Source organism: Eublepharis macularius, chromosome 5, assembly GCF_028583425.1.
Source record: "Eublepharis macularius isolate TG4126 chromosome 5, MPM_Emac_v1.0, whole genome shotgun sequence".
Lineage (NCBI taxonomy): Eukaryota > Metazoa > Chordata > Lepidosauria > Squamata > Eublepharidae > Eublepharis > Eublepharis macularius.
Window position 1 is genome coordinate 160,829,245 of NC_072794.1, and position 25,865 is coordinate 160,855,109.

The window sequence follows — 25,865 nt, forward strand, 5'->3', positions numbered from 1 at the left end:
CCTCCCCAAACTCTGCCCTTCCTAGACACTGCCTCCAAATCTCCAAGCCAAAATTGGCAACCTTATAAAGGATACTGCAGCGCACAGAAGCCCTGCCAGAAAAAAGTTGGCAGTAACTTAAAGGCGTAAACCCATTCCTCTTCTTCTGACTCTTCTCCCGCCTCCCCTGCTCCCTCAGCCAATCAGAATCCTTTAACTTTCTTCCGTCACCAATCTCGGGGCGGTGGAGAAATGACGCTACTCTGGAAACAGACGCAAACAACAGGGCGTAGGGTTCGTTAGCCGGTCGGCGCGCATGCGTACTTGATGTCAAGTCGAGCGCTCCCCTCTTACTACACAGCTGCGCCTGCGCAGTAAAGTAGCGAGAGGAAAGAAAGGCGGAGGATGACGTCTTTGCGTTCTGTCCGCCCCGCTACCGTGAAACCGTCAAAAAAAATGCGGCGAGCGGATTTTACGTTAGATCACGTGACCTTCGGCCATCCAATAGCAAAGCTCATCAAAAAATGGCCGTTGTAGGCTGAGGCGTGGGTGAGATATGATTTTTAAAGTACATTTATTTATTCGTCGGTTTTTCTACTATAAAAGACATTCGGGGAGGTTTATTTTTTTATAGAATCACAACATGATAAAAATAATTTTTATGTAAATAGTGGAGACGCGGGAAAGAGGAAAAACTGAGCGGCGTGCGAGTGGCATTTATTCTTCCTCTTCCCAGCACTCCCAAATCTTATTACTCTTTGGTTGAGAGAGGTTGCTCATTGGGGCAGGGATCTAACCTTTACGTAGCTTATTATTTTTAATTTATTTTATTATACAGAATCACTTATAATGCAGTATACTAACAAAGCATACAGTTTATTGTAATATAATAAAAGCTTATTCTTTATTTTAATTTTAAAAATTATTTTATTAATTATTTTATTTCTTATGATGCAGAATCAATTATAATACAATGTACTTTGTACAGAATTAGTTGTAATGCAATGTACTTCCAAAGCACACAGTTTAGACTGCAGCAACAGATCCTGTTCCTTTCAGTCTTTGTGTAAATGCTGGGTGACAGTTCCAGTATTCAATAAATGTGAACTATTTCCATTCAAAAGGGTTGCCAACAGCCGTGCAGGAAAATATCTTGGCCTTTTTATAGAGGCTTGAGGTGTGGGAAAGGTCAGCTGAAGCTTTTCATGGTATGGAGGTAAATAACGTTCCACCAAGGGTTGCCATAAGTTAGAAGCCGCTGGATGGCACATAACACACAAAAGCTTCTGTTAAAGTGACTGGACATTTATTTTTCTCCAGGCAGTTGGTAACCCTATTGATGAACCAAAGCCTGTTTTCTGAAACAACTTGCTTTATTTATGTATGGATGAACATGAATGAAATCCTACCCTCAAGTCATAGCTGACTTATGGTGACCCCCTTTGGGGTTTTCATGGCAAGAGGCTAATAGAGGTGTTTTGTCATTGTCTACTTCTACAACCCTGGTCTTCCTTGGAAGTCACCTGTCCAATTACTAATCAAGGCTGACCCTGCTTAGCTTCCAAGATCTGACAAGATCAAGCTTGCTTGGGCTGTTCAGGTCAGGGCATTCACAGATTTAGCCATGTTAAAAATTAGATATACTGATAAACATTGTGTTTATGACAGTGTCATTCTCTGATCCCAACCAGGATTTCAGAAGAACCTATATGTGAGTTCATTTACCTTCTCCCACCCTCAGGGAGCATAGGACCTACAAAGCTACAGCACATAACAAGAAGTCTTCTGACATCAGAGACATTTGACAGGAAGAAGTGGTGCGAGAGTTATTAGATGGAGTGACTCAGTGGCAGGCGCTCCAGGGTCTCAGGTAGAGGTCTTTTCCATTACCTACTATTGCTGCTAGAGAGTGCCCTCAAGTCATAGGTGACTTCTGGCAACCCCTGGTGGGGGGTTCATGGCAAAAAGACTAGCAGAGGTGGTTTGTTGTTGCCTGCTCCTGCAGCCCTGGTCTTCTTTGGACATCTCCCATCCAATTACTAACCCAGGCTGACTCTTCTTAGCTTCTGAGATCTAACGATATCAGGCTCCTTTGGGCTATCCAGATCAGGGCTGTTTATGTATGTGTTTATTTTATTTATTTAAATATTAATAGTCAGTATTTTCCCTTGAAAAGGGTCCTCAGGCAGCTTACCAATCTGTTTACACAGCAAACAGCAACTACCCACTTCTACTGTCTGAAGAAGGGAGCTCCAACTCTCCAAAATTTACACCCTGAAAATCTTGTTTATCTCTGAGGTGTCCCTGGAATCAAATCCTGCTGTTCTACTGCAGACCCGCACAGCTGCCCACCCAAGTACATCTTAGCCCATAAGTGCTTGTCAGAAAAACTATCACCACAACATAGACTGACAAAAAATATTTTATTTATTTTATTTACTTCATCTTTATTCCACCTTCGTCCCATTGAGGACCTGAATTGGTTTACGTTCTTCCCTCCTCTTTTTTTATCCTCACAACAATCCTGTGTGGTACATTGGGTTTGCAAGTGTTTGACTGTACCAAAATCAACCAGTGAGCTCCCACAGCAGTGTGAAAAATGTTCACAACCCATAAGAAAATTTATTATTGAAATATATCTGAAACTTTTCTATCTCACTCTTACAGTCTATCCCTGAGGCAAATGATTTATATCCTGGTTTTCTTTTAATGTTTGTACCTGAAATGGCTTTAAAAGGGTGTGTGTGTATTTAATCCCAATCTTTCCCCCAAGAAGCTCACAGTAGCATGGTTCTCCAGTCCTCTATTTTATCCTCACAACAGCTGTTTGAGGTAAATTAATCTGAAAGACAGTGACTGGCCCAGGGTTATCAGTAAAGCTTCATGGTTAAAGGGGATCTGAATCCAGGTGTCCCAGATTCTAGTTAGGGAAGTAAATTGTGTTTCTAAAAGCAACCATTTAAATTATTAAAATTATCATTTAAACATTAATTAGAAATAGCCTCAGATACAGGGAGTGAGCTCAACTGAGCAGATCCTGTGCTTTCTCTTTTCAATAACAGACTTCTCATTGTTGGCATTACTGTTTAAAAAGAAATATATATAAATGACTAGTTTGGTACTCATGCTTCGCTACAGTATTTAACTACTTTAAATCCAGTTATAATACTTACGGGTATGTAAGATTTTTACCTCAGAGCACAGAGTACCACATCTCACCAATCACAGGGGGGGGGGAGGTGCAAGCAGGTAGGAGCCTGCCAGCCACACAGGAAAGCCAGGCCTCACAGGGAGATTGGCAACCCTAGTGAACTTTTAGGAGAAGACTTGGAGGTGCATTTTACCTCAGGACACATTCAATGATTCCCACTAGCCACTGCATACTGTTTAGAATGTCAGGAGTGAGGAGGACCAATCAGTCTACATACGCAAATGATCTCTGTGTTCCAACTGTCTTGGGAGGGGGGGCAGGGAATGAGGTGTGGAATGTTGTGAGCCCCAATCAGCCCGCATATGCAAATGACCTTGAAAAGCTGGCCCAATCAGGTAAGAGTGGCTGAGCTGGCAGTGGGCAGGGGCGCAAGCAGGCAGCAGCCTGTCAGCCATACAGGGAAGCTGTATCCTTTGGGAAAACACATTTTACCCCTTTTTACCTCCTTGGGGGCGAATTTCTTAAAATCCCTTCTTAGTGGGTATTTACATCATGAAAGGAATGTTCTCCCCAAATTTCATGTTTCTAGGTCCAGGGGTTTGGGCTGGGTGATGAGTCAGTCAGGACACTTGTCTTTATATAGATATAGATATAGATATAGATATAGATATAGATATAGATATAGATATAGATAAATGAATCCAGATAGTTTAATAATTTACATCCCTAATTCTAGTTTGTTACTCTCATTGCTATACCCCATTGATTCTAAATGAAATCTTATGTACATATATAGAAATATATATAAATCTTAAAAGAAAAATGCTGGTTTTAATGTTTGAAGTACCGGTTTTATTGTTATTGCCTGTTGCCATATCTTAATGCAGCTGCTTTGTTCAGTTGCTTATGTGAAGGACTTTTGTTTGTTTTATTCTCTTGATAATTAGATATTGGAATCTGCTTTTGGTAGCTATTATGCTGAAAGTGCAGGATATAAATATTTTTAATAAATGAAAAAAAGACAAGAAAAGCTATGGTTAACCATTCTTAGGAGATAGGAACATGGGGGCTGCAGCAAGCTTTTTCACAACACTGTGTTGTGACAACAGCAAGTCCAAGGGACACCCCCAACCAGCCTCTAGATGTAGTTCCTCAGTAAAATCAGCACTAGATGTTAACAGTCACCAAAGGCAAAACTTCTTTTAGTTTATGTTACACTGTAAAGTGCCACACATTGATGGTAGTATATAAATAATACTTGACTAGACTCTCTGTTTAGGATGCCTTGCCTGCTTCTTGAAAGCTAGTCTGGGGTGGACATGAACTTGAACATGAACTGTATGATAAGCCCTGTTTCTCCTCTTTCAGATCCTTAGCCAGAATTGCAGATTCATAACTTGATCCCTGCCCCCCCTATCATCTATAAGTGTGCCAAAATACGCATAACTGCATTTAGTCACATCGTTTTTCTCTGTCCTTTCCTTTCCACAGTTGTATTTCCAACTGTGTTGAATTATAGGTTGTAACCTCTTTCAGGCAGAAACCTCTCATTTTCCTTATGAAATTGTCAGTGATGTATACATAGGTGCTGTTTAAATAACAAATGGCCTCTGCTAGGTGAGGAAGATTCTAAGTGTGATCTAAGCGTGGAGGGGCATGAGACTAATAGCCTGGGCTGTGAAAACATTGAATGGAAGACAAAAACTAGGTTCAGAGGGATTTACTTTCAAGTAAACATGCATAAGATTCTGCTGAAACTTCATTTTACTTACATTTGCAAACATGTGCTTGTCACATTTACACTTTTAAAAAAAATGTATGTCTTATAATTAATGTGTGAATCACCCCTCCACCCCAGCTTATCAGGGTTCCGTGATTGGTTGTAGATCCCTATGAGGTACTTGTATACAAGACTGTACCTAAAAGGTTAGGGACAGTAGTCTGTATACTACGGTGTATAGTTCGTATTTTCTGTGCAGTAAGTAGGATCCTATTGTGTACTTTTTGCATCATTTAAGGTATCATGTTAATACTTATGCTTCGCTTCAGATATCTGGTAGATTCCAAATACATTTTTTTATTTTCAAATTTCTATTCCACCCTCCCCACGAGCGGGCCCAGGGCGGATAACAGCACGTTAAAATACAATAAAAATTCATCTACATTAAAACAACAGTGTATTAAAACATATTTAAAATAGGATGGTGGACAGCCTTCACAGGGAGGGTTAAGATTTTATACACCCCTTTTTTCAGGCTGTCTTGCAGGCCTGGCGAAAGGATAGTAGGTCCTGCCGGGCCCTGATTTCAGCAGACAGAGCGTTCCACCAGGTGGGAGCCAGGACCGAAAAGGCCCTGGCTCTAGTCAAGGCTAGGCGGGCCTCCTTGGGGCCAGGGACCACCAACAGCTGTTTGTCCCCTGATCTACAATCCAAATCCCATTGCATTATTTATTGGATGTCCTATCCTGTTGATTGTGTTGACTTATGTTGTGTAATGCACCTTGAACCCCAGCGAGAAAGGTGGACTATAAATAATTAAATAAATAAAATCGCTTAATATTTACTTTGCCTCTGCAAAGCTTCTGTATGCCAGTCCAGTGCATATGAGCTGGATAAGGTGATAAAATTGAGTGTAATGGTCAACATTGTGAATTTTCTGGGAAAAAATGAATTAGAATATTTTCCAATGTCCTGACACGAGCACGATCTGATTTAGCATGTAAACAGAATTTTTAAAAATACCCCATGTTAATGGAACATCCTAATAGTAACAAATACTTGACATTGAAACACTTGAGGTTTTTTGCCGCACATCAGATGTTGTCTAGATGTTATGTTCAAACAAATTTAAAGCTTTTCCTGGAAATTCTTTTTATCAAACAAGAACTTGTAAACATTTAAGGATGATAAAGCACGTATTCTGTTACATTGTTTAAATATAAGAAAAAAACTCAAAGGGGCTGAAAACTGTTAAGAGAGACTCATTTTGGCACGGCTAAAGATTTTGACATGATATGCAGTGGATATCGTTGTCCACTCATTTATTTCAACAGAATTCTCACCCATAGAGGTCACTGGGGCACCTCAGTTTCATAGTTGCCTCATGTAGCAACACTTGCATTACTTGGTCATTCCATATCCGATTGGTGATTCACTTTGGTTTTGATTTAACATGGCATACACTACTAGGAATAATAACCTAAAAACGTTAATTACAACTTTGAAACTGCCCTGCTTGCTTAGTAATGTATTGGCAGTGGCATCTTTAGAAATGGAAAATTTTCTGGGGGGGGGGGGGAATTAAACATGGGGGGGGTGAATTGCTACGCATCTGTGGTGATGGCTAAGAATGTGAACTTGAGGAGTCCCTGTTTGAAATCCCAGTTCAGCAGTGAAGTCATTGTGTCCTTTAGCAAGCCATTCTCTCTCAGCCCCCTCTATAATTTGGGGATAATGACATTGGCCTACCTTGCAGGATTATTGTAACAGCTACTGATAATATATCTGAAGTACTTTAAGCTCTTAGGGAAAGCGTGTTATTAAAAAGCTCCAATATTATTTATATAGCACCATCAATGTGTGTGGCTCTGTACAGTGTACAAGAAGACAGGTCCTTGCCCCAAGCTTACAGTCTAAAATTCGACATAAGGGAGGAGGTGAACTATGAAAAAAACAGAGAGGGAAATGTGTTAGATTCAGTTACAAGATTTTAATTAAGAGGGCTTTTCTACACAGGTAGTAGCATTGTACTAGACAGACTGCTACTTGGGTAAAGGTTTAGGACTGTAGTCTGTACTCCTGCGTACAGCTCATGCCACCTGTTGTTGTAAGTAGGACCCCATTGTATAATTTTTGCATCATTTAACAGAGCATGTTAATACTTACATTTTTGCTTCTGTTTTCAGATTTCTGGTTGATTGTAGATTTCTGTAATACAGGTCCTATTGCGTTGTTCGTTGGATGTCCCATCCTCTTGATTGTATTGACTTACTCTGTGTAATCCGCCTTGAGTTCTGGTGAGAAAGGCCGACTATAAAAAATGTAAATAAATAAATAAATAAAGATGCTTAAAATAGTCAGGAGCAGGTTGTGTAAAGAAAATGAAACCTGCAAGTGCGGGAGAGTCAGTAGAACCAGCGATGAAAATGTGGTTCCTAACCAAACACCCTGTGAGCGCAGCAGTGGTATCGCTGCCACTGTTTCCCCCAAGCAGCCCTAGCCCAGAGACTGACGGAGACAAGCCTCCATCTTTACCCGGTGTTACCTAAGAGTCAGTTCTGCTGTGTTTCTACTAACATTACAAAGCTAGCAAGGTAGCTGGATCCATTTGGTCATGGCACCAGTTAAGACTGAAACCAGGGATCACAGGAGCACCACACTGTTATGAATAATATTTTGTTTATTATAAATATGCATAAAATGATGGCATGATGGTAACTTGCAGATTTCTCATATCTTTCTTAGTCTGCATCAAAGTTTCTTAAGTCCAAGGCATCAGGTCAAAGATGTAATTCAGAGGTGTCAGAGCAGCCGAAGAACATGAAAAGCGAAATTGACTTTTGCAATTTATTCCTAATTACCTAGCAACTCAGGTAGATCTCTCCAACCAATCAGTGCCTTGCAATAGCATGTGAGGTTGACACCAGCAGTGACATCAAGAGAATTACCTTGAGCATGTGCCGTCTTCCCATGGGGACCAGAGCTGGATCAGAAAGCTTAATTCGCTGGAATGCTCGGCCTTGCCTCTAACCTTGGGGCCTCAGCACCTGAGCTGCAAAATAGGCTTCTGGGTTGTGAGAGAGGGGACATCATGGTGGTCTTCTAGGAGGCAGTTCCCAGCATGTGGGACAACTAGGGAGAGCGGGCAGAGTCCTTTGAGGGGAAAAGAGACCTTCACATGGCTGAGGATGGTGGAGTGGGAGTAGTGAAGGTTATGTTGGGATATGACAGCTGAAAGTTAATGGGAGGGGGATCATGAAAAGCTTTGAAGGTAAGGACAAGGAATGCATTCTAAATCGTGGAGAGGACAAAGAGCTAATGCAGTGATTTAAGGAGGGGTGTCACATGGTCAGAATGATACAAAAGATTTTAGAATCAGATTGTTAGGGGGGGCATTAAGCTGTAAATATAGCTATTTATATAGCAGGTGGTTGTAGTAGCCAAAGCATTTTGAGTTCTGTTTCTTAATTATGCTGGGATATGATAAAATGTAGCTTCTCTATATGAAAGATGAGATCACCCACACAGCTATTTTCACTATTTGCCAAAGTCCAACTGCTTTCAACCCACATTCTCAACTCGCCAGTTTGATCTGGTGAATGGTTTCTGGGTAAGATATATAAGATTAGTGCTTGGATGAGAGAAAGAAAGGTATCTTTATTGCAGTCAGAAAACGTTAGGTCTGATTTGAGGGAGCTCTGCGGTAACTAAAGCGTTTGTGAGGATGCTGTTGGAGGACAGCAATTCATCAAAGTTAAGTGTGCTTGATTTCCTGGCCCTTTGGCAACTGCTGCACATTGGAAACAGGAACAACTGTGCATGGTTTCTCTTTTCAAGGCGGAATTTGTACTCAGAGTTGTGTTGTTTACAATTATGCATTTCTTCCTCTTGACACGTCCGTGCTTCAGTTACCTTGTTCTGGACACTGCTTTCTTCTCTGTTCTAGGCCAGAATGCTGCAAGTGAAAATCCTTGGGGCTTGGTTGAAAAGCAGATGCAGACCCACCTATTCGTACATACTCAGTCGCTTATTGCAAAAACAGGCTCAGAACTGGCCCCGGAATTTTAGCACAACTTGTACAAAGTGTTCCAAGTCTCGGCGGTTGGGACATAAAAGAAACATTTCGGAAAAGAAGCTGGTAAATTCTGAACAAATGCTCAGAGCAGTAACAAATCATATGTCAAGCATGTGGTACTGTGAGAGAATAATTCTTCTCCTTTTATTAACTGTCTTTTGGACTTCTCTGCTTCAGTTTTCCTGTAACAAAATGACTAGAAGGCCTTTGTATATTTAAGGAGAATACAGGAAAAAATGAGTTAAAGCTGTGATTAAGCATTTGATATAGAGCTTTGGATTTTTCTTTTCGTGTGGTGGTTGTATATTACACATACTGAGTTGTATCCAAAGTCCCTGAAGATGGAGCTTTGCTCACAGCATGGAACTTTTGTGCCTTCTGCTTCTGATGCAGCCCAGTAAAATGCTTCCCCTGTGAATTCTCAGGACCTTTCTGGGAGCAGCACTGATTGTGATGTGGGAGTCTGCAGTGGGAAGGGAGAACTGCTAAAAATTACCCCCGTCCTTTGGCAGGAATCAAGCATTGTATTGAACCCATAGATTTAAAAATGCGTATCAGCCATGCTTTTCATTTATTTAGTATTTTATTTCATTAGATGTGCTGCTTACAAGTATTTTCAAGATGCAGACCTGCCTACGTTACATAAATTGGCTTGAGAAGTAACTCTGTATACAGATTTGGTAAGGCAAACCTATGCAGACTTACTTGTAAGTAGAGATGGGCACAATCCAAAATAAATTAACGATCCAGCTGATCATGGATCAGTGCCGGCGACGATCCCCAATAAACGATCCACACTGATCATCTCCCGTTCCCGAGCTGTGGATCGTGGAGGCCAAAGCGGGGTGCGCTGCTATTCCCAGCTATGTGGGAAGGTAGGTGATGGCGGCGGCGGGCAGGGGGGTCTGGCCTGTGTTTGGCCGTCAGAGCTGCCTATCAGGGTTTGCACGGATGAGATTGGAGTGCCCATGGCTACAGAACACCCCCTTCCCCCTCCCTCCCCTGGCTATCTTCTCCCAACTGGTGACTGCTTTGCTGCTCCATGGTTGGAAGGAAGCCCTGCTGATCAAGGAAAGCTGGGCTTCCATTCGGGTTTCCAGGGCGACAGAAGGAGGGCAAACACAGCTCAGGCATTTCCCTGACTCCGTTGCCAGGGGAATAGATTGCTGGCGCCTGAGTGTCTGGCTTCCCAATCCAAGCACGATCACCTTGATCCAGCCCCCCCTCCCCCCCCCCGATCGCTGCATCGTTGGCCGTGGCCGAGCACAATCCGCCGGGTCCCAGTCACGCGATTGCCATTATCGTGGGTTTTTTTCAATCGTAATGCGGATCGTGCCCATCTCTACTTGTAAGTCCCATTGAATTCAGTGAGACTTGCTTTTGAATAAACGTGATAGAATAGGACTATACGGTATCTTTATTGGCTTACTGTCTTTGTGCCCCACCCTTATTCCTAAAAACTCTGGGTATCATAGTCCAGCCATATGGGGTTGGACTAGATGGCCTGTAAGACCTCTTTCAACGCTTTGATTCTATGTGGGTTTTCTCCCATTTTATTCTCAGCAATCCTGTGAGATAACTGATATCCTAAGGCATTCAGTGATCTGAGTAGCTCAACAAAAATTTGAACCTAATTCTCATCCCAAGCGCATAATTGTATTCATTGCACCACACTGGCTGTTACATATAAAAATAAAAGGGTCCCAATATTACTTTAAGTTGGTTGACTTTTGCAGTATTATTAAGCCTGTTGATTGAATTCTCAGCAACTTGAATATGTGCTTGGTTTACTCAGTTCACCAGGAATTAATGAATAGGGTCAGTCAGTTCACAATTCTCTAATAATACATGCTACACTATAATAATTACTGATTAATTATTAGTGTTGCATATCTCTGCCATTCTTAATGTTCTTTCTTGTCTCTGTTTTGTGGGTGCAAATAATAAGCAATATTGTAGAAAGTTCCAGAGTAAGCTGGTCCTAGCAGTTCCATGTGATAAAAGAATCGGGGGTGATTTGCAAGGCCAGCTTGTGTCAAAGCTAAGCTTTTTTTCTCCCCTCATGGTCTTTCTCAGTATTTGCTACCTGAAATCGTTTTAAGTGGAGATATGAATGAGTGCACTTGATATTTTCTGCAAGAGAAACATGCGCTGTATACCACGCCACGGCCTCTTTCTACTTGCTTTTTAGTCAAATAGTGATGGCCCTGTGTATCCTACTTTTGTGAATGGATGAAGCTGTGCCCAGATCATAGCCCATCCCATGGACAGAAGTGAATTTTAGCTAGTACTGATTGGCCTTCAATTTGGACAAAGTGCTTAGTGCTTCAAAATACCATAGTGTTTATCAATGTTGAGATGACAGGAGTCACTTTGCAATTAGAAATCTGGTCCCATGAATCCCACTGGATGCAGAGCAGCCACCCCCACCCCCACACTGAGCCTTGCAGAGTGTCAGAGGAGGCCTTGGGAGATGGAGTAGGCAGCTAGCAGCAACAAGCCAGCCACAAGCCTTCCTGGACTGCAAGTAAAGATGCGCTGGTCGGTGACATCATCAGCCAGCGCCCAGATGATCCTTGCTGGGTCAAGCCTTAGCCCGACTCAGCAAGAGCCAAGAGCCTCATAAGGAATCTCTAGCGAGGGAGGGAGAGGCCCAGGCATCTTGGCGAGGCCAGCCAAGGGGAGGAGCCTTAGGCCAGGAACTTCCCATGGTACCACCCAGCCATTTGCTGGTAGAAGACCTGGGAAGGGCTTGTGGGGGTGGAGCTGCACATGGGGCAAGATGGTGCTGCAACCCTTGGCCCAGTCAACAGCACAAGCCCCGGGCCAGAGGTTGGAGCTGGAGTTGTTAATTGGGAGCAAGCAGATAAAAGAGGCTTCCAGCACCAGTCCAGGGAGGAGTGCCAGGACAGAGTGCTGAGGGGTCTGGGCTCCTGGGAATCGAGCTACAAGAAGGGTTTGGGTGACGGAATCCATCCGTAGGCTTTTCTAGACTGAGGCCTGGGTAGGCCAAGGTCAGCTTGGCAGGAAATCGGGCATCAGCCCCAGTGGAGGAGGCACCTCACAGGGACAGAGAAATTTTATTGACGTTAGTTCATTGCAAGTGACTGGCTTTATAAATACTTTAGTCAACAACGGACATAGCAAAGGCAAGGTTTTCTTGTTCTGTTTTGAAGTAATTTAACAGCAAGATTAGAGTCCAGAATCGTAGCATCTTAAAGACCAACCAGGTTTCCAGGATATAAGCTCTGTTAGTGTTCCTGAGCTGTTTGACTGCAGACCAACACAGCTATCCACCCGAAACTAAGTAATTTGAAGCAGCAGTTTTCAGTTTTAGCCACTTGGTGATGCTACGTAAATTGGGGAAAGGTGATGTTTTAAATGCTGTCAGCACTTGCGTGCACAGCTGGTCATCTGCATTTTGTTTGTATGCTCTAAGCCTGCATTACTTTCCGTGTCCAAAAAGTGGACCTGTCTGTCAGACTGCTCATATGATAAACAATCCCTTTCCAGCTGTTTGAGCTTTAAAAAAAAAAGTGTTCTTTGGTGTTGCTGCAAGATTAGCTACTGCCATTCTCTCTTGATTCAACTATGAGGGAAAAAAATCAAGACCGGAGAAGACAGCAATTATTTGCCTGTGTTACAGCAAGAAGAAGAGCTGATTAGATACAGTAATAGCCCAAGCTCATCAAAACTTGAAAGCTTTGAGAGCCAGTTTGGTGTAGTGGTTAAGAGTGGCAGGACTTTAATCTGGAGAGCCAGGTTTGATTCCCCACTCCTCCACTTGAAGCCAGCTGGGTGACGTTAGGTCAGTCACAGCACTTCCAGAGCTCTCTCAGCCCCATCCACCTCACAGGGCGTTTTGTTGCGGGGATAATAATGGCATACTTTGTAAACCGCTCTGAGTGGGCATTAAATTGTCCTGAAGGGTGGTATATGAATCAAATATTACTATGTTATTGGGTCACCTTTGGTCAGTCTCAGCCTCTTGGAGCTCTCTTAGTCCCAGCTACCTCACAGGGAGATCGTTGTGAGGATAATAATAACACACTTCGCAAACCTCTCTGAATGGGCATTAAGTTGTCCTGAAGGGCAGTATATAAATTGAATTTTTTAAAAAAGCTTGGAAGCTAAGCAGAATTGACCACTATTACTATTTGGATGGGAGACCACCAAAAAAGACCTGGGTTGCTATGGAGAAGAAGGCCATGGCGCCCGGGGGGGGGGGGGGGAGATTTAATTTGAACTGTAATTTGTATTTTGTAAGATTAACCATTCCATCATTACTTTATTAAGCTTTTTTTCAATTATGGCAGTATGAAGGGAAAGCATTGAAGTGTAGTGTTTAGTGTTTGTATGTTGCCTTCTCCTTTCTTCCACCCCCCTTCCCCCTCTCCTTTTTTTTTTCCTTCTTTTCTTCCCCTTGTACTATTGTAGTTTTTTGTAGTTTACTGTTTTAGATGTTAAAAATTAAAAAAAAAATTTAAAAAAAGAGAGAAGAAGGCCATGGCAGGTCACTTCTGCTCAGCTCTTGCCTGGAACACTCCATGGATGGAGTTTCCATAAGTCGGTTGCGACTCGACAGCAGATTCTTTTTCTCTTAATATAACTACTGGGCCGTATAGCTTTTGGGATCATTAGTGAACTTTCATTCTGTCCCTCAGTTTTTAAATTTAAATGCTGGTTACTCTTGTCCAGGAGCTGGCTTCATTTAGAGAGCACTGTGACAGACAGCCAATTCCTGCTTACGCTGTCTCCCATTTACGGCTCAGATATACTAGAGCAAAGGTTTGAAAGCTTTCTATCTTGGACTGCCCTTTCAATATACACTCTTTGTTTGCTGAAGAACAGCTGTATGTCCAACATGGAGCCCCAGTTCTTGAGTGTGTTCCGAGTGCAGTTAGGCGATTGGCCTCATTGTTGGTCCCAGAGAATCAAGAGTGCATTCTGCGCATAACCAATGCTCTCCCACATTAGTACATTGCTGGGAAAGATAATACTGGACAAGCAGGTCAGGGAAGCCTATTTGCTATTACCACCCTTCTGGTTGAGGGACCTCTGAGAACCTTCCAAGGAGCCCTCAAGGTTCCTTAGAACATGGCTTGAAAATCAATATTTTAAAATACAAATAAAAAGCTTACATCCTGGGAAAATAAAATACTAGACAACACTGCCTACATTATTTGTTCCTGGTTTATATTTATAATCTCAAAAAAGAACATGCAAAATATTGGTAGCAAGTTCAGTTATTGTCGCGTATAGTGACTGTCAGTCCCAGCCTTAAAGAAGTGTGCCCACATGATTGAGCCAAAATGTCAGATAATTTTGTGTGTTGTTGAAGTCAAACTAAGTCAAATTCTGTTACCTTCTGGGCTCTCGGCACATTTTCCTCATATTCTGTGACATTTACTTGACTGATCAGATACAAAGGCTTCCGATATGTCTGAATTTCAGGAGGTATGGATTTCCACATTCTACATTGTAAGCAGCCCCAAAAACCCTTTCCTCCCTGCATCTGGTCACCCTCAGAGCTGCTTCATACTACATGGCACTCGCGTTCACCCTAACCTCACCCAAATTACACAGCTGTTTCTTGCAGTAAATTGATAGACCATTTGTGTTGTGTAAGGTCTGCTTCACTTTGCAACTGTTTGCGGAGGCAACAACACTTTCTGCAAGGGAACACGTGTGGTGGGATGGGCAGATGATGTCCTTGTGCCCTCAGTTTTCAAGTGCCCAACAGCTCCGATAGCATAGGAGTGCCTGTCTGTCCTTTGTGCTCATTGCGAGACACTCGGCCGCGGCAAATGCAGTTGCAAGTGAAATGGATATGGCATGTTGTAATTCTTGCCCCTAGGTTGAGCTGTCTTAGAGATGGGTAAAATTGTCTTAAAGACTTGTACTTAATGTATAATTCTAAGCAAGTTTGTTGCCCGATGTTTTTGGACAGTGAATCTTAAGTGTAACCTGAGGGGTAGCATAACTCAAATACAGCAAAAAAAAAATGAAATATATGTAGTCAAATATATTTATTTTAATAAAATTGAAGTACCAAGTACCAATTTGATCTGGAAGATCAATTCAGAAAAACGAGCTTCAGAAAAATGACTCTTTGATGGTTATGAAGGGAATTATGGAAGTCCTGCCCCCTTCTCCTACTTTTCTGTCACATAAAATAGTTGTCACTGAAGCAGAACCACCTGCTTCCTTAACTTGTAATTTCATCCTTTGCACTAAATTACCAAAACGTTTGAAGGTGGGATCAGGTTTATTTCTTACTGAGAACTTAGCCGAGGTGCCTGAAATATCCTGGAGGGACCAAGCCTTCATAGTACATGACTATTATTTATTTTAATTTATTTACAATATTTATATCCCACCTTTCTGCCCAGTCAAGGCCATCAAGGCTGCTAAATAACAAAATATAATAAATACATGGTAAGAACAGGGCTTATATATATAATGCCCCAGACAAGGCAGGAATGAGGAATCATTGAATAAACACTAGGCAGAACAACAAAATCTTCACCCGCTGTTGGAAAACTGATAGGAAGGGACAAGACGAATATCTGGGGCATGGTTTGACCAACATGTGTGTTAGGTATAAATATGAATGTGTGATGCTGCTTTATATTCAGACTGTTTGTTCATCTCCCTTAATTTTGTCTGCTCCAACTTGGAAGTGCCTCTTCAGGGTCTCGAGTAGAGAAGGGTCATTCCCAACACCTGATAAGATTCATTAGTTGAAGATCTCAGGAATAAATGTTGGGGAAATAATTTTATCTGCCTAGGACTATGAATGAAATATAGGTTGATTATCAATATAGCTTGATTATTATTACAGTTGAAGATATCTGAATTTAAGAATTTGTTCCAGCAGTATCTCGATTTGCTTCTGTATCTGTTTTTCTCTGTGGCAGACCCGATGCTTTGTAGACCATCGGAAAGTGTATGTGATAGCAGGAAAGGGAGGTGATGGGATTAGCTGTTTTCACAGCGAACCTAGAAAAATATATGGAGGTCCTGATGGTGGAAACGGAGGAGATGGAGGGCATGTTATCTTGAAAGGTAAGAGAATAATACATCTTTTGTGCCAATCCTTTCAATTTTGAAAGTGGCTGTTCTTGTGAAATTGTCTGAATTCTTTGCTAACTTTTTCTCAGAGTTGAGCTGGGGGGGGGGGGGCGATACCTGAGAGGAGCACAAACAAGTATGTTCTCTCTTGATTCCACCCCCCCCCCACACACTGTTAAGTGCAAACAACCTCTGCTGTAAGCTTATCTGTGATGACTGCATCTTTGAGATAAGCAGTTCTTGTCTGCTTGCTTCGCCTTTCCCTGTGTAACAAAATGAGACAGATAAAAACAATTCTTCTGCATCAATCTCAGGGATCCCTAAGATCGGGTATGGATATTGGGTGTGTGGATATCCATGGAAGGTGTTTATTTATTTTATTTAGTCTACTTCTGACCCTTGCATTCCTACTATTGTTCTGGAGGTTGCTTCCAATTAAGAACAATTAAAATGAATCAGTTGAAACAGTAAAAAAAGAAAAATCAAAATCCTATACTAAACAATACAACTAATAGACCAAAAAAATAGCAATTAATTCTTAAAACTAGCAGCATTCTCTGTTGGCCCATTAATCAGCTCAGCAAAAGCAGAACAACAACAAAAAGGCTTTTGGAGAACAAGGAGGCTTTCACTTGAGACTTAGTGCCCGGTAGGCTTAACTTCAAGTGATTCATTGTGGAGAGGCAGTTTCAGAATCAAGATGCCACATTAAAAAAGACCCTGTCCCTGTTAATTGCCCACCCCACTTCCAAAAGTGAGGGTATACACACCTCGGCAGGCCAGGCAACTTGCCTCCTATCTTTCAACCCGTGACCTAACTACAGTGATCCATGCAACGGTCGCCTCCAGATTAGACTACTGTAACTCACTCTACACAGGGCTCCCCTTGAGTCTTACCCGGAAGTTGCAGCAGGTCCAGAATGCTGCTGCATGTGTCCTGACAGGTACACCCCGTGGAGTTCACGGTACGCTCCCTGTGGAGTTCCGGATCAGGTTCAAGGTTTTGGTCTTAACCTATAAAGCCCTAAACAGACAGGGACTGGCATACCTGAGGGACCGCCTCTTCCCATATGTACCCCGGAGAACACTTAGATCAGCACAAAAACACCTATTGGTGGTCCCTAACCCTAGGGAGGCTTGACTGGCCTCGACCAGGGTAAAGGCATTTTCGGTCCTGGCCCCAACCTGGTGGAACTCTCTGTCAGAGGATACTCGGACCTGCCAAGACCTTGTGTCCTTTCGGCAGGCTTGTAAGACAGAGATGTTCCATCAGGCATATGGTTGAGGCCAGTATTCAGATCCACCAATTAGCCTCCCTGCCTGTCTCCTACTAGTTGGGGGGGGGGTGCAATATGGGTCATCTACCCCATGTAGGAATGGTGATTGTGCACCAACTCACATCCCCCACCCCCTCTCTTTTTCTTATGGACTGCAGGGAAGGGTGAAGGGAATCCCAATCTGGGATGTTAGGAACTTGGTGTAGAGCTTGTTTTTATACTGCTGAATTTGGTTCTTATGATTATTTGATGTTACTGTTTTATCAATGTATTTTTTCTGTATGTTATAATCCGCCCTGAGCCCGTTTGCGGGGAGGGCGGACTATAAATTTAATAAATAATAATAAAAAATAATAATAACAAAGCGTCAGCCACTCTTTAACTAATAGGCATATTTGTATGAGAGTAGGTAGCCCTTCAGTACCATAATCCCTGGCCATTTAGGGCTTTGTAGGTAACTACTGTTCTTGAAAGACGGCAACAAATTTCTTCTGGTTAAACAGTGTTTAGTACCTGTGATTAGTGGTTCATATTTCAAAGCTAAGTGACAGAGCAACAGATGAGAAAGTGGCAAATATGAACATGCCTTTTCTCAGCGAACGTTGTACTGCAAAGAAGGCACAATCCAGTTCGATGACACTTTAGTTTGAATTGGCTACTTTGAAATACTTCTAATAGCCATAAAGATCCCAGAGAGTGAATACAAGGTTTACTTTGTGGAATTATTATAAAACGTATCTCTATGCCCTTGCTTTCATTCATGAAAGTCAACTGTTATTCATTTTCCTCTTGAAGGCAAAAACTAGTAGTATCACATCTTTTATTATATATTTCCAGAATGCGCTTCAGTATTGGGGCAGTGAGAGCAGCATAAGAGCCTGAACGGGATAGAATAGTTTTCTTGAGAGTCAACGTAGAAGATACTTGAAAACAGCCTTGAATGTGCTTGTTGGTTTTACAAGGCAGGATGTCTCCAAAAGGCAACTGGGAAGAAGGTGGTCTTATTGTGGTGGGTTCTCAGAATAAATGTGGGCACAAACTATCGTGATTGATTTCTCCACGCAGAAGTGTCTGGTTATGGTCTACGTACACACCTCGTACGATTTGTTAAATGGCAGTATCTTCTGTTCATAATATGTGAAGCAGTCCTAATTGCTACCAGAATTGGCGGAATGAACGTGGGCAGGTTGTTCCATTGTTCAGGATAGTGTCTAGATGCACCTACTTCCTTTAATCCAAAAAGGACTTAGTGCCAGTGCAATTCTGTGCATGTTTACCCAGCAGCAAGTCCTCATTAAATGTGCATACTGCAGTATCCTAAAATTTCTGTCCTGATGCGTGGCCTGTGGCGAGTATATGGAGCCCTATTGTGATGCATGCTTAGGCGTAGTTTTCCTTTTGTTCAGTGGGGCCTCTTTCCTTATCAGTGTTCGTAGGCTTGCTTCGTTAGTGGCCCTCCTGCTGGATCTCTAAACTTCTGTGCCCATGACATGCCTAAATTAAGCTAATGGTGCCTACATTGGCTTAAAGCGCTTTGGAGTTTGGGAAGTAACTCTTGGTGTGATGAGCTCAACTTCTCATTTTACTTAACTCGCTGTTGGAAGATAATTGCATAACTCAAACACTTGAACTCAAATATGTCTCTATAGTTTCTGCTCAGCAATTATGTTGAAATTGTGGCTTTGAAAAGCCAGTTTCTACACAAATGAAAAGCAAAACTATTATAGTTGAGACGTCCTTTACACACAAAGATGAGCTATTCTTTTAAAAGTTGAAAGCTGAACCATTTACAAAATGCTGTAAAATGTTTAGTGGTTATTTTTCTGGCAACATTTGTCATTCTTACATTTTAATTTGCATTCCAGAAAGTTTCTTAAGCTCCTTATGTACTTATGGGTACAGTAATCTCAGTTCCATTTTGTTGTAAAATGCCATCTTAAGGAGCTTAGCAGTGCTGTCTGTTTTTAATAATAGTAATAATGTTTGTTAAGCACCCAAAACTACTGGGCATGATACAGAATACATCAGAAAATGGGTACTGCCCAGGTAGACGTTAAAATCTAATACAGATAACAAAAACAAAGTAATTAAAACCTGGAGGAAAAAAAGGAGAATATCAAAAATAAAACCGTAACAATTTGGCCACAGGGTAGCTTAAATAGATGAGTTTTGAGATGTATTGAAAGAATGGAAGATAATAACTTCGCTGAATATCGGTTGCCAATAATTCCATAATAAGAAGCAGTAAGGAAGAAAGTTCAGAGATGAATTAGAGGAAGAACTTAATACGCAACCACGAACCAACGTAACAAAAAGATAACCAGAGTAAATAACTAGACTTGTCTTCCTCTCTATTTTAGTTTGTGCATCATTCCCCTTAACCAGGAGGTGGGTTAGGCTGAGAGACGGAGATTGGCCTGTGGTCATCCATCTTCATGGCAAAATGGAGAGCCGATGCTGAGTTTCCCATGTCTGAGTCTGACATTCTAACCACAATTCTCCCCTGGAAAGCGTGTCCAGTGAAAGAAGTCCGAAGTAGATAAACAAGATCATATTTGCATGCCAAAAATACCAAATTGGTAGCAGGATGCAAGAGGAATACAAAAGGCTTAAATTGGAAATGGGAGAGATTGACTAACAAAGGCTGCTTCCACACATGTTGGATAATCCACTTTCAATACTCTTTAGTGAACATTTGAAACTGATTTTCCATGTGTAGAACAAAAAATCCACTTCAAAAGGATTGCGAAAGTGCATTGAAAGTGCATTATTCAACATGTGTGGAAATGGCCAATGAGAAAATCAAACTGAACCGCAGTGTAGGTAGAATCAAGAAAAGGAGTCGTGTTTAGGAGCTGAAAATGGCAGATCCATGTAGAGTAAGTGATGTGGAATAGTGACTCCTCCTGAAGCTCCAACGTAACAAAATTTAACTTTGCAAATTCCAGTCTGTCCTTTTGAGATTCCGAGAGAGAGAGAGAGAGAGAGTTTGTTTATGTGAATATGAGAGAGTGAGTGAGTCTATATTTTGGTTCCAGTAATAATGTTATCTTTTCACATGCTTCACTTTCAGTTTCATTTTAATGTTCAGTAATATGTTAGTAAAGGCAGTAAAGAAGCCCCGTGGCACAGAGTGGTAAGCTGCAGAACTGCAGCCCAAGCTCTGCTCATGTCCTGAGTTCGATCCTGGCGGAAGCCGGGCTCAAATAGCTGGCTCAAGGTTGACTCAGCCTTCCATCCTTCCGAGGTCGGTAAAATGAGTACCCAGTTTCCTGGGGGTAAAGTGTAGATGACTGGGGAAGGCAATGGTAAAAAGTCTGCCAAGAAAACGTCGTGATGCGACGTCCCCCCATGGGTCAGTAATGATTCGGTGCTTGCACAGGGGACTACCTTTACCTTTAACATATTAATATCTTAATAACGTTTACAAAGGAGAGCATGAGGAATACCCGAGAAGTCCTTTTACTGTTTTGTCCCAGTATCCATCACTGGAATAGCCACAGAAGCCTCTGGAATTATTGGTGGGTCTTGGACATCGTCGGGGAATCACTGAAAAATATATCTGGTTTCTTTTACTGTGTTGAATCTTGTTTTACAGTGGATCAGCAAATCAGATCCTTGTCTTCAGTTCTCCCAATCTATCGAGGTATCAGTGGAGAAAAAGGGGGAAGCAAAAACTGTTATGGTTCTGCTGGTCTGAATATTTACATTAAGGTAAGTAGCTGTTGTTTTTTCTTGGGTAAAGTATATACGGAGTTGGGTCCTTTTCCTGGTGTCTAACTTCATGCATGTGAGAGAGTTTGCTGAACTTCCCAGCATGGTATCCAAGGTTCTGTTTGCATGTAGGCATAAGTAAACTGCAGAAGCCTGGTCTTTTTTTTGCTTAGACCTCTCTGTATTTTTAAGGTTCCCATCGGTACTGTGGTGAAGGAGGATTGCAGAGTTGTGGCTGATCTCAACCACCATGGGGAAGAATATGTTGCAGCCTATGGGGGTTCTGGGGGGAAAGGCAATCGTTTCTTCCTGGACAATGACAATCGAGCACCCAAAACAGCTACTGAAGGAGAACCAGGTGAAGAAAGAGTGCTACATTTGGAACTCAAGACTATGGCCCATGCAGGGATGGTGAGCGTGTTTTATTTTAAGAGGTCTGGAGAAACCAAACTTCATTTTTAAGTCGAGAAAGAATCTCCGTGACTTCTTTAGGGAATGTGGGTTTTGTTGAAATTTGGTATGTGGAGTAATTCACTCCCCCGCCCCCCACTTCTTGACTTTCGGGCATCTTTTTGGGGCATCTTGGACCTGTTGATTTGCATGCTTGTATTGTCACTAATGCCTAACAGTGCAATCCTATGCAGAGCTGCTCCAGTCTAAGTTCATTGAAGTCAATGGGCTTAGACTGGAGTAACTCTGTATAGGATTTTACTGTAAAAATGCAATCTAGCCATTATTGACTTGAAATGGAGGGCGGTGACAAAATGAATGGGACTTCTGGACATTGGCTTGACTAAACTGTACATGGGCCATCCAAGCAGTTGGGTTTTTCTTTTCTAGCCCCCCAGAATTACGTAGGGTATGAATGAGAATCAGCATGTGCTTTCTTTTCACAAACCAATGGTTTACGGTAACTCGTGAGGGCGGCTGAGTGGCGTTGCCAGGGATGGGTGCCTCTCAGATAATCCAGATCGGGCTCTTGATTTAAACCTCTCCATTCCAGGTAGGATTCCCTAATGCTGGGAAGTCTTCATTGTTAAGAGCCATCTCCAATGCAAAACCGGCAGTGGCGGCTTACCCATTCACAACTTTAAATCCTCATGTAGGCATCGTCCATTATGAAAACTATGAGCAAGTTGCAGGTACGGCATTGTTAAAATTCACTAATATTGCTGAGTGTTTTTGATTGAGCTTGTTAGCATTTCGTCTTGAAAGAGTAAGAATAAACGGTGTGATAACTTCACAGGACTGATTTTTCCTGCTAAGTTGCCTATACCCCCTGTAATACTTGGATATGGGTTGGGTTGGGGACCCTCTAGTGGGCCGCAAGACCCCAGGGAGCTGTCTTTTTTGTTGCACATTCAGAGGCCCTGCTGTTAAGGCATAAGTGTAGCAATCAAGGGTATCATGTTTCCCTTGTCTCTTTGCATGCAAGGTAAAGGTAGTACCCTCTGCAAGCACCGAGGCATTTCTGGAGGGACGTTGCATCACGACGTTTTCTTGGCAGACTTTTTGTTACGGGGTAGTTTGCCATGCATGCATGAGGCGAGGTTATTCAGTGGCAGAGAGGATTCCTTTTTAGCACAGGCAGGTTCAGAGACGGCGTGCCCGCTTGACTGGGGTGTCCCGTGCTTGCAGCTCAGTCAGTCCCTGCTACCTCCTGGGGATTAAAGGTAAATCCTGAGGTTAAAGACCACTGTCCTAGACCAAACAGGGTCATAGAGACCACAGAGCATCTCTTTGCTTCACATTGAAGTGGATTACAGTGAAAAACGTTCTGTAGTTGATCAAAATGCTCTGGGAAGTGCTTAGACATGGAACACATACTAACAAACCAGCAGCATGTCTTGGTGTCACTTTTATCCAAGAGAGATGGCAGTGGGAGAAGGAGGTGTGTCTCCTGGCATCTCAGCTGCCGGACTGTAGTACAGATCGGTTCCTACTGCTTTCTTGTATGATGTACAGTTACCCAGCTGTCATTTATTTAAGTATTTGTGCCCCATTTTTCTTTCAAGTGGCTTACAACAAAAAGTACAATTTAAGTAAACCTACAAAAGAACAAACTTCATATTGGGCCGGTCGTGAGTTCGTTGGCTGGCTCATCTGAAGGCACAGGCTACAAGCCATAGACCATGAGCCAGAGGGCCAAGAGCCTTTGGGCGCTTGCCCTTTGGCTTGCACCAACAGTTGGTGCCTCCAGCTACACCCAAGCATTATTTCTTCCAACAGATAGAAACAGTCTTTCCTATACTGCTAGATCAGAATGGGTACCTGTGCTGAAAGGACCTTGTTGTCCCCCACGCAAGTCCTTCACTGTTGCTGCCCTGTACTGGTCCACTCAGGCGGCTATATATCCCTACATTGAACAATATGGAGCAAAAGCCTATTCAGGCTGCAGCTCCATGGCTGAAGAAGAGTGTGGGTTACCCTGCATGTATCAGAAGTTTGCTATTCCACCATGGAAGCACAACAGGAGTGAAGTATGCTGCATGCCCTTTTGTGGACAAGCACAGCCTTAGCTGTAACCACGTATCAAGTATGTGTATTCTAACAGCCTGTCAAATGCTTACATAAGTAATTGTTCATTTGCTTGTTGTCTTCTGGGCTGTTGCCCAGTAGGCAGTTTTCACGTTTTTGTGACCCTCTCAAACTACCAGAACTGTGCCACTCACATTGCTGTCGTCAACCTCTTTGCAGTTGCCGATATCCCTGGCATAATAAAAGGAGCCCATGCAAACAGGGGCCTTGGCTTTGCCTTCCTGAGGCACATTGAACGCTGCCGCTTTCTTCTGTACGTGCTGGATCTTTCTGTGCCCGAGCCGTGGACTCAGCTCCAAGACTTAAAATATGAACTGGAGCAGTATGAAGAAGGCTTGTCGAAGAGGCCTCATGCTATCGTTGGAAATAAGCTTGATCTTCCGCAGTCTAAATGCAATTTACCTCTTCTTAAGGAGCGGGTACAACACAGAGTCATCCCCCTATCTGCTTTGACAGGAGAAAATCTAGAGGAATTGTTCTTACATCTGAAAGTACTGTATGATGATTATGTAAAAACTGAAGAAGCACAGAAGCATAAACCTCTAAAATGGTAGCTGGTAACAAAGCTCCAAGAGGAACTGCATTGAGGTGGGTGGAACCAGGGGGAAGGGAGGAAATCTGTATTATTTTAAGACTTGTGTCTGTTGAGCTCTTGACCATAGGATTTTCTTTCCTCTCAAAGCTTAAGACATACGCAGATAAATAAGTTGTTTCTTCTAAGTTGGAGGTGAGAGAAAAGAGAATTCCTAAACAGTTCTTCAGTCAATCTAGTTTGCAGTATGTTACACTGAATATGGGCTTCTGGGAACAGAAAATATCCTCATGTTAACAGTTGTAACCTCAGTTAAATCCTTTGCCCAACCCAGGCAGTCACGTTTCCATTCAGACTAAAGGCCAAACGAGACATGTGGTTTTTTAGAGATTTGGGTTCCCTGCAGTCACACGGCAGTTGCAAGGAACGGCCGTTAAAAAGGAGAGCCCGTTTGAGTTCAGAATGTTGCAGTAGGGCGGGGAAGAGCTCCTGCCTCACTCCCCCAGCTGTTTTCCTGCAATGAATCAGTTCTAGTGTGTGGAGAGGAGGCACATGCACCCCTTTTTTGCTGCTCCACATGGGATATTCTGTGCATGTAGAGCAGCAACAGCAGGGAAATAGCTACCCCCCCAACACTGTTTTGGTACAAGCAAAAGGCTTGAGGGAGAAGGCAAGAGTCCATCCTCCCCTGATGGTGGTGTTCTAAGCCCAAATGGGCTCTCCTTTATTTTTTTTAACAAGCATTCCCCACAGCTGCTATGTGGCTGTGGAGAAACCAGACCCAACTACATATATAATTTGGCACTGAGGTATGAAATATAACATTTCTGCAGCTCCCTGTGTTTATACATTCCCTTCAATGATCTGAACTTACCATGGTTTCCTCCTGATATTTAATGTTACAGCACCCACTGTTCCATTTATCCAAACTCATTAAGTGAGTGAAATTGAGTACCATTTGTTGTAGAATAATCAAGGCCTTGGAGAAGCACAATAAAGAAATAAGCCCTTAAAAAACACCGTCAAGTGAAATCTCTTTTTTCCCTACTCGCTTCAATTAGAAATGTAAGTAATTATGGTCTAGTTGTTTATCCAGGAAGATCTGGATAAAAATGTTAAAATAAATCCTCTGAGTCCTTGAACTCACGTATACATTTTTCTGCAGAGGATACTTTTTAAAGAAAACGTCTTTATATTTGCGTGTAAGAGCAAATGTTTTCCCTCTTTTGATATCCAGGGCTCCAGTTTGTGTCGTGATACTGTTTATTGAGCCACTGGGGCAGCAGGACCTGCCTTGGTGGTTATGGGCACTGATAAGCGGGGCAAGCAATTTGTTTGTCCTAGAAGTCTCTGTGGGAAATCTGTGCCATGATGTATTGAAACCTCTCTGGAAAATAATTAGATTGCTTTTTAAAAAAAGGACGTGGTCTAAAGTTCCTTAGAACTTACTGACATGATAATAGATTTCAGTATCTCCATACATTCCCCCTCACCTGTGCCCAAGTTGCTTTGCTCCTCACAAGTAGGACTTACCTGCCATGCCATCATCCATATTTCATAAATGGAAATGGTACTGCCAAACCAGCCACTTACAAAGGCTGTCACAGACAAAATAGCAGAATCTGCTCAGGCTCCAACAACTCGTCTTTCCCCACACAGAATTATATGTTCCAGACAGGGCTTTTTTTCAGCGGGAACACGGTGGAACGGAGTTCCGGCACCTCTTAAAAATGGTCACATGGCAGGTGGCCCTGCCCCCTAATCTCCAGCTCTCCACACCGCCGAGCCATGTGACCATTTTCGCC

The 25,865-nt window shown here is 42.5% G+C and overlaps 1 protein-coding gene across 3 annotated transcripts; it reads left to right on the forward strand.

Moving 5' to 3' along the window:
- The first annotated feature begins 378 nt into the window (after window positions 1-378).
- MTG2 (mitochondrial ribosome associated GTPase 2) lies at window positions 379-25,079 on the forward strand. Of its 3 annotated transcripts, XM_054982008.1 has the most exons (8): window positions 379-528; window positions 7,037-7,147; window positions 8,797-8,988; window positions 15,846-15,993; window positions 20,875-20,990; window positions 21,183-21,401; window positions 21,994-22,132; window positions 23,688-25,079. In XM_054982008.1, the coding sequence occupies exons 3-8, from the start codon at window positions 8,803-8,805 to the stop codon at window positions 24,080-24,082; spliced, it is 1,203 nt and encodes a 400-aa protein (XP_054837983.1). In that variant the 5' UTR covers window positions 379-528; window positions 7,037-7,147; window positions 8,797-8,802; the 3' UTR covers window positions 24,083-25,079. The 3 variants fall into 3 exon arrangements, with proteins under 3 accessions (XP_054837983.1, XP_054837980.1, XP_054837981.1); XM_054982005.1 differs by lacking the exon at window positions 7,037-7,147; XM_054982006.1 differs by lacking the exons at window positions 379-528; window positions 7,037-7,147 and adding an exon at window positions 1,699-1,849.
- The last annotated feature ends 786 nt before the right edge of the window (window positions 25,080-25,865 follow it).

Coding starts and splice junctions, on each gene's coding strand:
- MTG2 (XM_054982008.1), top strand. CDS start 8,803: ATGCTGCAAGTGAAAATCCTTGGGGCTTGGTTGAAAAGCAGATGCAGA. Junction 15,994..20,874: donor AGGGCATGTTATCTTGAAAG/GTAAGAGAATAA, acceptor CTTGTTTTACAG/TGGATCAGCAAATCAGATCC. Junction 21,402..21,993: donor CTATGGCCCATGCAGGGATG/GTGAGCGTGTTT, acceptor TCTCCATTCCAG/GTAGGATTCCCTAATGCTGG.